The sequence below is a fragment of the Acipenser ruthenus genome, chromosome 37, assembly GCF_902713425.1.
Source record: "Acipenser ruthenus chromosome 37, fAciRut3.2 maternal haplotype, whole genome shotgun sequence".
NCBI lineage: Eukaryota > Metazoa > Chordata > Actinopteri > Acipenseriformes > Acipenseridae > Acipenser > Acipenser ruthenus.
In genome coordinates, this window is record NC_081225.1 from 3,039,716 (window position 1) to 3,056,343 (window position 16,628).

General features: G+C 43.8%; 2 protein-coding genes across 5 annotated transcripts in view; both read right to left on the reverse strand.

Annotated features, from left to right (window-relative positions):
- LOC117966463 (transcription factor IIIB 50 kDa subunit-like) overlaps positions 1-935 on the reverse strand; it is a 34,672-nt gene extending 33,737 nt beyond the window's left edge. Inside the window, exons 1-2 of one of the 2 annotated variants that reach the window (XM_059008508.1) lie at positions 835-935; positions 573-701 (exon numbers count right to left, since the gene is read on the reverse strand). The gene's annotated coding sequence lies outside the window, so the exon portion shown is untranslated. The remainder of the gene's footprint in view (positions 1-572; positions 702-834) is intronic. The other variant, XM_034912488.2, reaches the window with a different exon arrangement.
- A 4,717-nt stretch (positions 936-5,652) lies between these two features.
- LOC117971323 (rab11 family-interacting protein 1-like) overlaps positions 5,653-16,628 on the reverse strand; it is a 33,572-nt gene continuing 22,596 nt past the window's right edge. For all 3 annotated transcript variants that reach the window (XM_059008774.1, XM_059008773.1, XM_059008775.1), the window contains 3 exons: positions 12,193-14,937; positions 11,786-11,906; positions 5,653-7,870 (listed from right to left, as the gene is read on the reverse strand). In XM_059008774.1, coding sequence (XP_058864757.1) covers positions 7,661-7,870; positions 11,786-11,906; positions 12,193-14,937 — 3,076 coding nt within the window. In that variant the 3' untranslated portion in view covers positions 5,653-7,660. The remainder of the gene's footprint in view (positions 7,871-11,785; positions 11,907-12,192; positions 14,938-16,628) is intronic.

Consider the following 16,628-nt stretch of genomic DNA (forward strand, 5'->3'; position numbering starts at 1 on the left):
GGACTGGTGTTCACAGATATTTCGGCAAACCGTCAGTTTTACTTTTAATGACATGACGTTCACTTTACGTTTAGCCCTTAACCTGTTCCATACAGCATTCCACAAAGCTAAAATATTGTTTCTCTAGTTTTATTCCAATAAAACGACTTTAAAAGGCACAACAACTATATCAGTTAAATACTGCATTTTGAGTAATTGTACTATTAGTAACTGTATTAGTTAAATACTGTACTTTGAGCAATAGTACTTAGTAACTTATGCATGATAAAGTCGTCGTGATATTGATATTTTGTTTTTTCATTCAACCTCAGAGTTTGCCGTTACGTTTTACATATATATGTAAATATTTCATTCATTGCGGCTGCGAGTAAGAAAGTCTTTCTTGCTTTAGCATTCATATATAGCAAATCAATGTTTCAGATTTTCTTGGTGGTGCCTCTATCCCGAATTACGCGGAGACACGGTTTCCTACTTCCTAAAATAATAACAAAATACAGTAAAAGCAAAACTAACACACAGGTTTTTATTTATTTTAAAATAAATAAATAAATAACAACTACCTACAAACATACCTTCAACGTTTTCAGTCTCCCCTCTCAGTTCATCTGTGTAGAATCGTACACCATTATTAACTTTCCGTGTGGAAACTAAAGCCTCATAATTCAGTTCCGACTTGGCGTTGAGTTTTCTCCTCTTTCCTTCTTCGTTGCGTGGTAAAAAAAAAAAAAAAAAAAAAAAAGTGTGTACAGTTTAAACAAACACGCGTCCCTTCTATCAACCCACAGAAAAAAATACATGTAACCCTCTTTACATAGGTACAGCAAACAAACTTACCGCGTAAGATGGAGGACTTCTGGTTCCCGTTGAATTTAAACACATGCGACCACCACCAGAGGGCGGTCTTATTTAAATGTGTTGACTGTATTTTTTTTCTTTTTTTTTAATCGAGTATCCTTTCATTTTTAAACGTTAATGCTGTGTGCGGTATTGGACCAAAAAAGTGGAAACACTTTCTCTCTGGAGCACTTCCTTATTTAATGGCGCTGCAGTATTTTGGATAAACGCAACAACTGCAGAATGATTTCTCTTTACATGGCACTGCAATAAAAAGCTTTCTGAAGACTGCTTATTGGTTTTTATGTGGTTCTACATTAACCAGCTGCTCATTGTTCCTACTTGATAGTGCTGTAGTGGGTATTGAGATGTTAAGTGAGGGGGCTGGGTGGTGCTACAGCAGGGTAGTTCAGTGTTAAGCGAGGGGGCTGGGCGATGCTACAGCAGGGTAGTTCAGTGTAAGCGAGGGGGGCTGGGCGGTGCTACAGCAGGGTAGTTCAGTGTTAAGCTAGGGGGCTGGGCGATGCTACAGCAGGGTAGTTCAGTGTAAGCGAGGGGGGCTGGGCGGTGCTACAGCAGGGTAGTTCAGTGTTAAGCGAGGGGGCTGGGCGGTGCTACAGCAGGGTAGTTCAGTGTTAAGCGAGGGGGCTGGGCGGTGCTACAGCAGGGTAGTTCAGTGTAAGCGAGGGGGCTGGGTGGTGCTACAGCAGGGTAGTTCAGTGTAAGCGAGGGGGCTGGGTGGTGCTACAGCAGGGTAGTTCAGTGTTAAGCTAGGGGGCTGGGCGATGCTACAGCAGGGTAGTTCAGTGTAAGCGAGGGGGGCTGGGCGGTGCTACAGCAGGGTAGTTCAGTGTTAAGCGAGGGGGCTGGGCGGTGCTACAGCAGGGTAGTTCAGTGTTAAGCGAGGGGGCTGGGCGGTGCTACAGCAGGGTAGTTCAGTGTAAGCGAGGGGGCTGGGTGGTGCTACAGCAGGGTAGTTCAGTGTAAGCGAGGGGGCTGGGTGGTGCTACAGCAGGGTAGTTCAGTGTTAAGCGAGGGGGCTGGGCGGTGCTACAGCAGGGTAGTTCAGTGTAAGCGAGGGGGCTGGGTGGTGCTACAGCAGGGTAGTTCAGTGTAAGCGAGGGGGCTGGGTGGTGCTACAGCAGGGTAGTTCAGTGTTAAGCGAGGGGGCTGGGTGGTGCTACAGCAGGGTAGTTCAGTGTAAGCGAGGGGGCTGGGTGGTGCTACAGCAGGGTAGTTCAGTGTTAAGCGAGGGGTCTGGGTGGTGCTACAGCAGGGTAGTTCAGTGTTAAGCGAGGGGGCTGGGTGGTGCTACAGCAGGGTAGTTCAGTGTTAAGCGAGGGGGCTGGGTGGTGCTACAGCAGGGTAGTTCAGTGTAAGCGAGGGGGCTGGGCGGTGCTACAGCAGGGTAGTTCAGTGTTAAGCGAGGGGGCTGGGCGGTGCTACAGCAGGGTAGTTCAGTGTTAAGCGAGGGGGCTGGGTGGTGCTACAGCAGGGTAGTTCAGTGTTAAGCGAGGGGGCTGGGTGGTGCTACAGCAGGGTAGTTCAGTGTAAGCGAGGGGGCTGGGTGGTGCTACAGCAGGGTAGTTCAGTGTAAGCGAGGGGGCTGGGCGGTGCTACAGCAGGGTAGTTCAGTGTTAAGCGAGGGGGCTGGGTGGTGCTACAGCAGGGTAGTTCAGTGTTAAGCGAGGGGTCTGGGTGGTGCTACAGCAGGGTAGTTCAGTGTAAGCGAGGGGGCTGGGCGGTGCTACAGCAGGGTAGTTCAGTGTTAAGCGAGGGGGCTGGGCGGTGCTACAGCAGGGTAGTTCAGTGTAAGCGAGGGGGCTGGGTGATGCTACAGCAGGGTAGTTCAGTGTTAAGCGAGGGGGCTGGGCGGTGCTACAGCAGGGTAGTTCACTTGTCTGACCTCTGGTGCCCTGGGTTCAAATACTGTAAAGCCATAAATATTTGCAACCTGTTGCAATATACAAAGTATGTATTGTTAGTGGAATTTGATATTCGTGCCAAAAATGTTTGCGTTTACGAAAAGTCCATAATAAAAGGCTTGCAAATATTTATGACTTAACAATATAACTTATCAGTTTTTTGTGATCTCAGTTTAGGGGGTCTATTTGATCAGCCTACACCCTGATAAGCCACAGCTGGATTATTTTAGAGCGTTTTACAGCACTGGGGAATCATTTTGGGCTGTCTCAACCACCTGATTTTAGAATCCTGGGACACAACCACAGACAGAATCCAGGAGGATTCTCCAGTGCTGTAAAATGCTCTGACAAGCTCCAGCTGTGGCTTATCAGGGTGCAGGCTGATCAAATCAGCATTCAGTGAAATCCACTGATAGGAATTTCGACTGGACAATACCATTATAATTTAATAGCATTTATTTGTCTAATTATTTTGTGTACATGTAAAGAAATCCTTTAAAGCAGTGGTTCTCAACCCTGGTCCTGGGGACCCATGTGTCTGCTGGTTTTCATTCCAACTGAGCTCTTAATTACTTAACTGGACTCTTAATTGAACTGATAATTTGTGCAATTAAACCTTTTTTAAATGGTTTTTAGCTCTTAAATAATTGCAGAGTTCAAGTTACTTATAAACTGTTATAGCTAATGTGAACTCTGCAACTGTTTAAAAGCTGCAAACAATTAAAAAAGGTAGAATTGCGCAAATTATCAGTTCATTTAAGGGTTTAGTTAAGTAATTGAGAGCTCAGCTGGAATGAACACCAGCAGACACAGGGAGTCCCCCGGACCGGGGTTGAGAAGCCCTTCTTTAGAATGTAATGAAGTGCTAGATGGTTGCTGCAGCGCTGTTACTCTCCAGGGTGCAGTTATTGCTTCTTTAGCTGAACTTTCACACACACCCGCACTGAGACACAGACATGTGATACTGACCTTACACTCACTCATTGTGACATCAGCACATGACCTCATACACAGCCACACCCACTCTGGTACTATGCACTGTATTTCATTTGCGTTTCATTTTTATTTTGTTGATGGTACAAATTGTTGTGATTATGAACCTTTTTTTAATACGGCAATACTATTGTGATGTCATAATCAACACTCCACCTTCTGGAAAAACAACACTTTTGTGGTAGTATATTTGATCTCATGTCCTGATGAGTTATTTCATGGATCAGTGTGTGATAATGACTTTGATACACATGAGTGTGCGTGAGGAGGGCCTGACCTAATCTTGTGGCTTTGCCAGTCTCCTTTTATCAGGCCACACTAACTTGCATGATGAAGCTGTTACCACACTCTGATCCAGGCATATCTCTTGATTAGTTCTCGTTGTCATGCATTAGGAAAGTGCTTCTGGATCCTGCTGAATGATGAAATCCCAGACAGATGGAATAAACATCAGAGGGATCCATTATGCAAATTCATAATCTGAATCAGCATCACTGTTGCCCGTCATTCAGATGAAATCATCATGGAGCCCTAGAGAAATCTGAATCTGCATCCCTGTCCATTTCTGAAGAAATAAAAAGTCAAGCAGACATTTTCATGAAGGCTTTAATCTAGGGGTGGCCAACCCTGGTCTTGGAGAGCCACAATCCTACAGATTTTTTTTGGATATCTTTAAATCATCAATGGCTAAAGACCTGGAAAGAAAGTTAGTGTTGACCAGTTAAGAAAATAATTAGTTCAACTAGATAATTGAGAACTTTGGTGGAGTGAAAAGAAGAAGACCCTTCAGCTCTCCAGGAGCTTTACCAAAACGTTTGTCTGTTACTGACCTCAGGGTGAGTGGATCACTCTATACCCCACTGCGATTTTCTGAGCATCCACCCTGAACTACATTATTTTTTAGGGGATAAACACAGATTGGGGGTTGATGCAATCCAGGGCGAGTACCTCTAAATCAGGGGGGCAAAGTTTTGCCTTCCACTCCTGGTCTTTATTCCAACCCTATTCTAAATTATTTAATTGAAACAATTAAACTTCCAAACAAACTCTGAAGTATTTCATGATCTTGTTTTACTTGTTAAACCTGCAGTGGAATGGCCCTCCAGGACTGTGCTTGCACACCCCTGCTATAAATGAGTGAGTGTTTTCTTATTTAGAACGTGTCTGTGTCTCTCTCCCTGCCTCTCTTGCAGAGCTGTAATGGTGAAGCCCGCAGGCAGTGCCACCATCCCTCATCTTAACGAGCCTTGAATTCACCCTCATCTAAAACAGGCTTGTATGTTGCTCCTACCCCTTTAATTCACTGTGCTTTAGGCTGGCGAGTGGGTGGCTGGGAGCTATTGGTTTAGGTTATCAAAGAAAAATACAATCCTTGCATTAAGACAGGCTAATCCTGGATCGAATCCCACAGAGAGAAACTGGGGCGCCAAGGTCACCGCAAACAGGACTGCCAAAAAAACAAGAAATACTTACCAGGGCTGAAACCAAGCCGGGATCACACCATTGTGAATGGAAGGCCCCTGTGTGTGTGTGTGTGTGTGTGTGTGTGTGTGTGTGTGTGTGTTTAATATATTATATATATATATATATATATATATATATATATATATATATATATATATATATATATATATATATATATATATATATATATATATATATATATATATATATATATATAATGGTTAATAATAATTATTTTATAAAATAAAATAATTATATATAAACAAACACTTTCTGTACAAACACCTGTTTTGAATAAAGGACGTGAACTGTGGCAGGAGGAAAAGTTGTCTTTACCAACTCAAATTGAAAATTCTGGGAAACAAGAGTAAATGCTAAAATTAAAAAAAAATTAAAAAATTTAAAAATATTAAATTAAAAAATAAAACCACACTCCTTGACAATATAAACAGTGCTTTATTTTTCAATTTTACATGGAAGAATATAATGATAATATTATAATGATATACATATATATGTGAAAATATTTATACTTTACTGCTCTAGAGAAAACAGCCTTATACAGCTGCACTCACAAAAAAAAACTGTATAAAGAAAACCTTAAGTCAGGAATGGAAGATCTTTCAAGCTATTGCTGTTGATACTTCTGACAAGGAATGAAATAAAAACAAGACTTTTCACCCAAGATGATCAGTAAAAACAAATATCCCCAATCTGCTGTAGGGACAGAGAGGCCTTCAACATCCTTCTGGTTACTTTGCTTTTTCAAATAAACAGCTCTCTTGTTTCATTCTGCATGCCACGGTAAAACATAATAATCTCTGCTATGAAAGATCAGGAACTAAAAAAACAAAACAAACAAAAACAAAAAACAAAAAATCACATTTAGAGCACCTAAATGAGTGAAGTGGATACATTCCAGCTGAAACCCCTGAGCGATTATTGCAGTTTAGAAGAATTGGTTCCAAGAGGGCTTGTCCAAACATCCAAGCGACACAGATAAAGTGCGAGCCAGACTCGGTATCAAGTCAGAATGGGGTTCAAACCCACTGCTGCGTTCTGAATTACAGACACTATTCCACTCTAAGCATGGTCTCAACCTGTATAGCTTTGGAAAACTTTACATTGGAGAAACATTTCCATCCGCCAACCCCTTTATTAATAGATATCTATACAATAAAATAAGTCTTATCTTCAATAAGTCTCATATTTGAAGCAGCAATGCCCACAATTGCACTGTCCCATATTGCAGCTCCTTGCACCACACCGCGTGCATCCAGCCTCAAACCCATCACCAATCTGCACTGTCACACAGCCCTGGAATGCTTTCTGATGAGAAGCCATGATTAGTGTCTTGTTGAACATATATATTCAAATCCCTCCCACAAAGGAAAAAAGTACAATTTAAATATATAATAACTGGTGAGCAATTGTTTCAACGGGCTCATCCAGTAGATATTTCCCGTAATAACTGTCCGGTTATTACAGGAAACGCGCTCATTACCACCTGCACCAGCGTGACCCCAGCGCGACCCCAGCGCGAGCCTATATTAACTCAGCAACACAGACTAGGTAGATTAAGCCGCCCCCACAACAAGCAGCACAGAACTTTAGAACTCTGGCAGGAAAGAACTGTTCACCAGAGATTATAAAAAATACTGCATGGGATAGTGTGTGATAAATGAGAATTTAATGCCCACCCTCAGATGGGCGTTGAGTTCTCTTATGACACACTACCCCATGCATCATTCTCTCTCTATCTATATCTACATCTACAGAAAGAAATTTTCAATAATAATAATAATAAAACAATAGAAGTTTACAGTTCAATTCAATGTTGTTCACAAACTTATACAGGTAGGAAAACAGTACATTTGAGTTTGATTGGATTCACTACAGCCATGATTTTTGGTATACAGGTAAAAACAAAGCCAGAAATCAAATCTATACATTCCCCGGCCCCTATGGATAACCAGAAGCATGCTCCAGTAACAGTGACTCTCAAACTTCTGCCATGGTTTCCGAGAGAGGAAAAACAAACTGCACTCCCATCCAATCCTACAGTGGCTACACCAGCACAATGGCTTCTTATATCATCTGAACCCTGAAGCCCAAAACCTTTGTCTACTTCGTGTTTTAATTGTCAAGTGCTATACAGCAATTTTATATGGCAATTCTCAAGCTCTGAGAGAATACAGGGATGGACATAAGACTCCTATTGTATGGCAGTTTCACCCATTCCAGGTTTTGATACAAGCTTGATTAGCCACACTGTATAGGTAACAGGTGTGTCTTATTAAACTGGTAGTAAAACCAGGAATGGATCAAACTGCTATGCAATGGGAGTCTTAATGCCACCCCTGGAAAAGAAGTGGAGCTCATGAGATGCAGACAGACAGACAGACAGACAGACAGACATACAGACAGACAGACGCACTCTGCCACTAGACTCGGCCGGCCTGCTTGGAAGGCAGGTTTCTCAGTATGTTGGGTGTCTCCTCCATCACTCGGACCAGCAGGTTGTCTATGTAGTCCTCCAGGTCTCTGATCTGGCAGTCCTTCTTGGACAGCGCCTCCTTCTGCTTCACCAGCAGAGCAACCAGCTCATCGTGTGTTAGTTGGGAGTAGGGGGCCGCATCCGAGGGGTCAGTGAACTGGGAAGGGGGAGAAGAGAGTTACTCAGTGTACAGAGGAAATGCAAACACCAATCCTTTATTACTAGTAGGGATGTGCTTTTGGTAATTTTTTTTAAACGTTTAAACTCTTTGCAATGTCAGCTTTTAAACCACACACACACACACACACACACACACACACACACACACACACACACACACACACACACTGACACACACACACACAGACACACACTCTCTTTATATTACATTCTGATACTGACAGCCCTGGTTAGTATTTTCTAAGCAAATAAACCCCAAATAAGCAAAACATCGCAAAGACTGAACTAACAAAATGTAAAAAAACAAAACAAAACAAAAAAACACCTACACAAAAGTATGTATTGAAATGTTTATATTTATGGTAATTAAAGTTGCTAGTGAAGATATAACTTTATACTATATACATATTGAACACATGTTTTTAGAATAGTGTGTTTCTTAAAGGTTTATTTAAACAACAAAAAATAGGAACCAATTACATTTATTTATAGGTTTTTTTGTTTGTTGTTGTTGTTATAAGTAACTTTGCCCCAAATTTATATGGTTTAAAAAATAAAAAAATTTGAAGAGACGAACATCACCCACTGTACAGTGCGAAAGCGAGTTGTGCTTACAATTGAAAAAAAGTTAGAAATACTTTCACTTCTGGAAAAGGTAATTATCAGGGATAAAATAGCACAATATTTTGGAATTTTAAAGAGCACTGTGACTGATATTAAAAAGTCTGCCTCAGAGATTTAAAAGTTTGCGATTTTTTAAGCTCAGCTCACCACCACCACCCCTGCGCTGACTCGGGAGGGGGAAGACGAACACACACTGTCCTCCGAAGCGTGTGCCGTCAGCCACCCGCTTCTTTACACACTGCAGACTCACCGTGCAGCCGCCTCAGAGCTACAGCGTCGGAGGACAACGCAGCTCTCGGGCAGCTTACAGGCAAGCCCGCAGGCGCCTGGCCAGACTACAGGGGTCGCTGGTGCGCACTGAGTCGAGAACACCCTGGCTGACCTAACCCTCCCCCACGTGGAGCGCCTTTACTGGATGCGCCACTCGGGACCCCCCAAAGTTTGCTGTCTTTGATAGTAGCGGTGGGATTTTTGAGATCTATTGTTGCTCGAGAGGAGTACTCGAATCAAACGTCACTCTCCTCTACATACTGCACTCGTGTACATAAACCTCCCAAACATTGCCACAAGTCCTATCTTAAATGCCAAATTAACACACAATCAAGTAATATATTAAGTAATTAATATAACGTTTGCCTTCTTGTGCAGTTAATTGGATATGGTCAAGTATTACTAAATAACGTAAAGTATTCAAATTCACGTATCCACACAACTTCACATTAAATTTTAAAAAGAGATGCCTGGCCTACCTGTCTGAACTGTGTCTCAGAGGTCCTTTACTTTAGTGCAGTAGTTCCAACATACAAATAAAAACTGTACTAAACAAACGGCCGTTCGGCCCCAAAGCCAACAGAACAATTTCAAGTAAAAAAAGCCTTCCACCTATGGGAAGATTCGAGAATGGGGTCCACGAGTCTGTGGTAATTGCAACTTTTTCTCCCTTTGAAAGGTTTGTATTAACAGCTGCAGTACGATTTCCTTTAAGTTTTTCCAGCCTCGCTGTTATTGTTTTATTGGTCGGCACAGTATTGGGATAATCTTACATCGATTTCAAAACTGCAGCATTCACGATTCACATGCACTGACCTCACAGGGGATAACGTGATCACGTCCTGTTCGGCCAAATCTATAGCAAATGTTGTTATGGATGTTTGCTTTTTATTGCCATCAGTAACTCCATCCACAATAAATTATGAATGTTTTCATTTCAAACTGTGAAGCATTTAACTTTTGTGGTACGGCAATTTTGTTTGGCATAATTATTTACATATCACGGTTTTCTCGTCCGTTCCTCAAAACGTGGCTTCTTTTGTTCAGAGATGCCATTTTAAAAATAGAGAACCAACTCAGAAAAAAACGCTGGTCATTAACATTATTTAACCCCGCCGTGGAATTGATACCATACCACGCCAAATACAGGCATAAACACACACACACACACACACACACACACACACACACACACACACCAATGATCAGATCGACCGAGAATAAAACCCGCCCCAGTGTCAATCTTTCTGTTGCACCAATTAGAAAAGCTACTTGGGGGCAATTGCCAAACCCCTTCCTTTTTATAATATCTGCCCTTACTGTGGCACTAGAGCAGTCTCATACGCGAGGACTACTGATGATAAATTACTAAAATGAATGCATAAAAAAATATGCGTTTGGTGACATTTGTCACGTGACCGGTTATACAAGCATATTATTAAATGTTTTACCACTTATTTTGAGCTTAAACATTTAAAATTCCCATCCCTAATTGCTAGCCACACTGCTTCCGTCCCTCCCAGTCCCTTCTCAGCTCTAATCACTAGAGCCACATGGCTTCCCTCCTGCCCAGTCCCTCATCTCTAACCACTAGAAACACTCTGCTTTCCTCCCTCCCAGTCCCTCAGTTGCTCAGTTTTTGTAATCTCTGTTCACGCTATCAGTGGTACACTGTGCTGGCAGAGTATCCTGCTTCCTGCTAGGAACAGGGGGAGGCTGGGCAGTGTGGAATGTGCTGAGGTTTCATGTTCCCATGAAAATTAACCACAACAAACCCTCTGCAGCCCACCTCGCTCCTAACCCTTCGCTACAGAGTTTAAAACACACAGTTCCCGAATGCTAGTTTTTGCTCTTTCCCCGCTGCGTTCGTTACTCTGGGTGGTTCTGAGTGGCACAATCAGGAGTATCAGTGTGGAAACCGTGCAGTTCAAATTAAACTACAGAGTAAATATTTACAAAGGCAGAAGTCTTGAATGAATACTTTACCTCTGTTATTCTACATTGTTGTTTCTGATTACATCTTTAATAATTCCACTATTCCGGCACAAATTGCCTTTTGACAAGACTTCTCAAAAGGCAGATTGCAGATTAGAGGGGTAGGGAAGCATATTTAAGTTGCACCATGCACTGCAGGGATGGGAATAAGACTCTCATACCATACCTGATCCATTCCTGGTTGCACTATGAGTTTCATAAGACACACCTGAGTTTATTACCTATACACTTGTGGCTAATCAAGCCCATAGTAAAACCTTGAATGGGTGAAACAGCTATGCTAGGAGTCTTATTTCCATCCCTACACTGAAGCCCATAGGTAAAGCATTGTGCTCTAAATCCTTTGCAAGAACGAATATGCTTCCCCAGCTCACTATCTTTTGGCTGGGACAGTTAAGCACAACGCAGCACTGAAAAAGAGACTTCTAGTCGAAACCTTGAATCGATTTATAGATTTTTTATTTTTTTTGTATTTCTAAAACAAGCCTGTCCAAAAAAGGAGAAACAGATAATCCTACAGAAAACATAATAGGGGTGATGCTTTAGTTACATGTTAATAGGCAGTCAATAGATGAGCCTGCACTTGTGTGTCTATTATTAGATAGCTCATCGGAGCTCATATTTCATATGTATGTTGAATGTGTTTTTTCCTGCTTCAGTAAATAAATAAATAAATAATACACATTTAAACCACAATTGCCATTCACAGTCACGTTGTGATGATCGTGTGAATAGGGTATTAGTGTCTTTACATAGCAGTCTTTGTATGTCGATTTATTTACTGGAGAAGGAAACTACCAAGTCTCAAAAACACACTCAACATACATATGAAATATGAGCTCCAATAGCAGTCTAATGAGACACACACATGCATGGCATATCTATTGACTGTTTATTAACATGTATCTAAACTTCAGCAAATGGTTAACTGCAGTTAAGTAACGATATATTAAGAACATTTAGAAAGTTTCCTGTTAATTGGCCATGAGGGGAGCCGTGTTACCTTGCTGATGACTAGTCCGCTCCGCCCGGACGGGGCGTCTTTCACCCCACTGCTCTTCGGATCCTTCTCCATTCGGGAAGTCTGACTGTCCTGGGAGCTCATCGGCTTCACTGGGTGTGGCCTGTAGGGGGCAAACGGGGTGGGGCAGAAAACACGGTTTAAAACAGTCATGCTAAAAATAAACGAATCAGAAAGTAGATATAAAAAAAAACACAAACACGTGGACTGCAGTTTGAAAAAAAGGCCAGTTTGTTTCATTCCAGCTGCCAGCAGGCCATGTGATCAGGGCAGGATTGAGGAACATGTGTGGGGGAAGCCTGCATCCCACCTGCCTATGTTACTACTGCATTCCTGGTGTGTGAATGTGGTTAATGCTTGTTGTATATGTGTGTGTGTGTGCGCCTCACCTGCACTGTGCTGAGCCAGGACTTTGCTGCATTGTGATTGGCTGTGTCTCCGAGGGAGAAACCCAGGCACGGAGCAGTCTCTTCCCTCCGGAGCTGATGGGCTGGGCGGGGCTATTCACGACCGTCTTAGAGGAGGGAGAGGGGGGTAGAGGGGAGAAGGAGGAGGAGGGAGGAGGGGACAGGCTCTCGGTTTTGCTCTTCCTCTGGGACTCAGCCACTTCCTCTCCAGTCTGCTTTTCCAAGTTAGATCTCGGAGTGCTGCTTGGCTCCGTTCTCTCTGCTCTTTTCCTCGCAGAGATAACTGCAGGCTTGTTTTGCACAGCCGGTAATGGGCTGGTGTCACCTTCAGCATCCTCCACCGAGGCTGGCGGTGTCCGTCTGTCCTTCTCCGAGGTCTGCTCAGACAATGTCCGTTTGTCCTTCTCCAATCCTGCGTTTTTGTTCTCGAGGGGCTTTTTCGTATTTGCTGTGATCGTTTCTTCCGTGCCTTGGTCAGGCTTTGCCAGTTTCACCTCCTGCGAGGATATTCCGCTCACGTTTTTGTCTGGGGGTGACGGTGTCGGCTTGGTGGATAATACAGAGAGTTTCTGAGCCTCAATGTCGCTTGCGTCAGACAGTGTCTGTTTGTCTTTCGGTTTTAAACTGTCGCCAGTGCTTTTATTTGACAGTGCTGCAAGTCTGTCATCTGCGTTCTTCTCAGTCTGTTTGTCCTTCTGTGAGAGCATTTCCCCTGCATTTTTGTCCTGAAGAGTCTGTTCATCCTTCTGGTTCATCCTTGTGCTCTGGTGAAGCAGCGTATCTCTGTCCTTTGCTGCGACAGTCTCACCAGACCTGCTCTGGTCCTTCTCCTTATCTGAAGCAGCAAGTTTGTCCTCCGTTTTGAATACCTCCCCGGAGCTCTTGTCGGGCAGTTTGCTCTTCTCCATCGACACTCCACCAGCCTGCTTATCCTTTTGCGCATCCCTGTCTCTCGTAGTCTGGTCAGAGCATGCCTGTTTCCCTTTGTCCACACTCTTGTCTGGTCCTGGACTTGCAGAAGGGACTCTGCCTCCCAGACGCCCATCAAACAAGCCAGTAACTCCGACACCCTGTGAACTCCCTTTTGCACCCAGTGAAGGAGGGGGCTTGTTAACTGCTGTTGGGCTCCTGGCACTGGGGCTGCTCCTCCCTTCTGCCTCTACGGGTGAAGAGTTAGTGCCTGGCTTGTTGCTCGGTGGACTGTGAGTAAGGATGGGAGCAGCGGACTCTTCTTTCCCAGCCTGTTGAGCTGTGATGGTTCTGGGCGCAGGTTTCGGTGTGGAGGCCGCAGGCTCCGTGGGGCCCCATGGTTCTGTCCTGGATGATTTAGGGGCTCTGGGTGCAGGCTTTGGCACCTCTCTTTCTGTTCTGAAGTGTTTTGAACCTGGCTCAGAAGGTTCAGGAACGCCAGTGGTTTCGGACTTCTCTCTCTCCGATGTAGAGGAGTCTGGTTTGACGTCCAGTTTTGCAGGCTTCTCGTCGCTCTTCAGTTCAGAGGGTGGGGATTTTGGGTCCCCGGATCCGCTGCGTTTCTGTATGACTGATTTGAAGGAGAAGCTGGAGGCCAGCGGATCTGCTTTCAACTGCTTCTCAGAGGCCGTTTCAGAAGTAGAGGGCTTTCTGCTCCTAGAGGTTGCCTCGGAAACGAAGGCTGGTCTGGTGGCGTTCTTAAAGGGGGAGTCAGAAAGAGTTTCCTTTGACAAGGAGACAGATGTGGTCACATTCTCAATGGGTGGGTTACAAACGGAGGCCAGCACAGTTGAAGAGTCAGAAAGCGATGATTGCCTGGAGTTGGCCTCAGGTAGTGAATCAGAAATTTTGATAGTCTCACAGGGAGTGTCGGAAACAGAGGGTGGCCTTGAGGTGTCCTTCAATAGTGAGTCAGAAACAGAGGCTGATTTGTTCACTCTCTCGAAGTCCGAGTCAGAAATAGAGGCCAACACAATGGAAGAGTCGAAGAGAGATGGTGGCCTTAAGTTTTCCTTTAATAGTGGGTCAGAATCAGAGGCTGGCTTATTGATATTCTCAATGGGAGACTCGGAAACAGAAACAATCGGAGAATTTGACCCAGAGGAAGACGCTCTAGATGTCCTTGAGGCGGCCTTAGACAGCAAGTCAAAAACCGAGGCTGGTGTCGCGGGGGGGCCAGAGCCCTCTGGAACAGAGGCAGAGCTGGAGGCTCCTGATTGCCTACCCTTCTCAAAGAGGGACGCGGCCGCCGGGCTCCGAGAGATAGAGCTGGAGGAAGCCTTCGACAGCAAGTCCAACGCGGAGGCTGGTCTCGAGGAGGGGGAATAGAGGACAGAGCCATCCTCTCCCTTTGCTTTGGCCACAAAGTCTGATTCTCCATCCTTTCCTGTGCTACCCGCAGAGCTCCTCTGCCCGCTCACTGGCCCAGGAATGTTGGGGTAAACCAGACTGGCTGTGGGTTCGAACTTGGGGGTTCCAGGGGAGAGCTGGGGTTCCTCTCCTCCCTCGGAGGGATCAGTTTTGAGGACGGATTTCCTGTTTTCCTTCAGGAGGGAGCCGGCTGGAGTACTACCAGAACTCACCTCCCTACAGAGAGGCACAGAGCTGTCCTGAAAGGGGGTAGGGGAAGGGGGGCTAGAGGAGGAGGAACAAGGGGTGCTAGTGAAGGGATTGGAGAGGGCACTAACGGGGGGGAGAGGCGACGTGGAAAGAGAAGGAAGCCTGTCTTTGGTTTCATCCTTCAGAGACACGTCCAATCTGAAAAAGCACAAAACAGAAACGCCTGTGCGTCAGAGACCCAGCTGGGAACCCAGATCAGGACACCATGTGATAAAGGCTCCAAAAAACATTTGAACATGCTGTAGTAAAATTGGGAAAACAAGGATCCCAAAATGGCAGTGTTTTATGAAAAGTTAAATCGTAAATGTATTATATTTGCGAGGGTCGTGTATACATATATATACACATATACACTGAGCATCAAAGAAACGTATCACTTATATTTGAGCATCAAAATAAACTTATCACTTACAGTTGGATAAAATTCACTAGATGTGATTGAAAAATGCCAAATTGTTTCAGAACAGGTGCAGTGACTTTTTATTGTGTGGATTAAAAAATGACATCACGAAAATGCTGCAAAATGATCTGTTGATCTTGGGCAGGTGTTGTGACTCTTGATCTCCCAGTTCGTGGCCTGTCATTGACAGAGTGTGTTTGGTTATACCGTCTCACTAGGTTTGAAATTGCTGGCTGTGAGCACCCAAGACAGAGCGCCACAGTACGCTGCCCTAGTCCAGCCTCCAACATGCCGATCGCACGAAGGCGCTGCTCTCTTGACGGACGTGGCATTGTTTTTTTTCTGTGATTTTCTTTATTGCTTTTATTCAAGCTTGCAATTCAATAACTGAAATCACTCCATATCCACTGTCTCACTAATTAGGTGATTAAGTGCATATGCTTCAATCATAGTCACTCAAGCGTGTCATGGTCAAGGATGAAACTTTTTTTTTTGGAAAATAAATGTGTTATAATAGGGATACGTTTATTTTGATGCTCGGTATATATATATATTAGAGTATCAATACTACAACAATAATGCAAATCATTACTTTTTGTTATTGAAAAGTCAAAGCAAACATACATTTTGACATATCCATTCACCAGCGTTTCTTACTACAGGGACTCCCATTGCACAGCAGTTTGATCCATTTCTGGTTTTACTATGAGTCTAAGAGACACCAAGCGATTTATTCCTTAATAACTCAGTTTACGGCCTTTAGTCACTGTGTGTGTGTGTGTGTGTGTGTGTGTGTGTAATTTTACCACGTTAAGATTCCTATCTATGCATCTTATAATGCAAAAAGTTTCGGCACGGCAACTTCTCAAACTCCACAGAGTTCACACAAACTGTTTTACAGTTTCTAAACATGTAATACAATTGACATTACCTAAGGGGAGATAGAGATAGAGATAGAGATAGAGATAGAGATAGAGATAGAGATAGAGATAGAGATAGAGATAGAGATAGAGATAGAGATAGAGATAGAGATAGAGATAGAGATAGAGATAGTCCCATGAATTGAATGGAATGAGGAAGGCTGTGCAGGCTCTGGTTGAAATGTGCTCCTGTAACTGAAACTCCGCTAGTTACTCATATCACAGGGAAGCGGCTTTAGATGATGACTCATGGAGAAACAAAGCCTGGCCTTGCTTTTATAACAGGGCGATTGTCCTGAATATTCAGTCAAAACCTCTGAACCGTAAACTCGAAAACAGCGAATGCGCACACAAACACACATTCCTTTACCTACATACACAGAAACCCACGGTATTATATCTGATCAAGACTTCTCTTTACCAACAGGAACCTGCCACTGAAAACAGATTCATAAATAACATACAATACATTTACCATTACTTTATTTCATTGAGCTATTCGGTGCAAC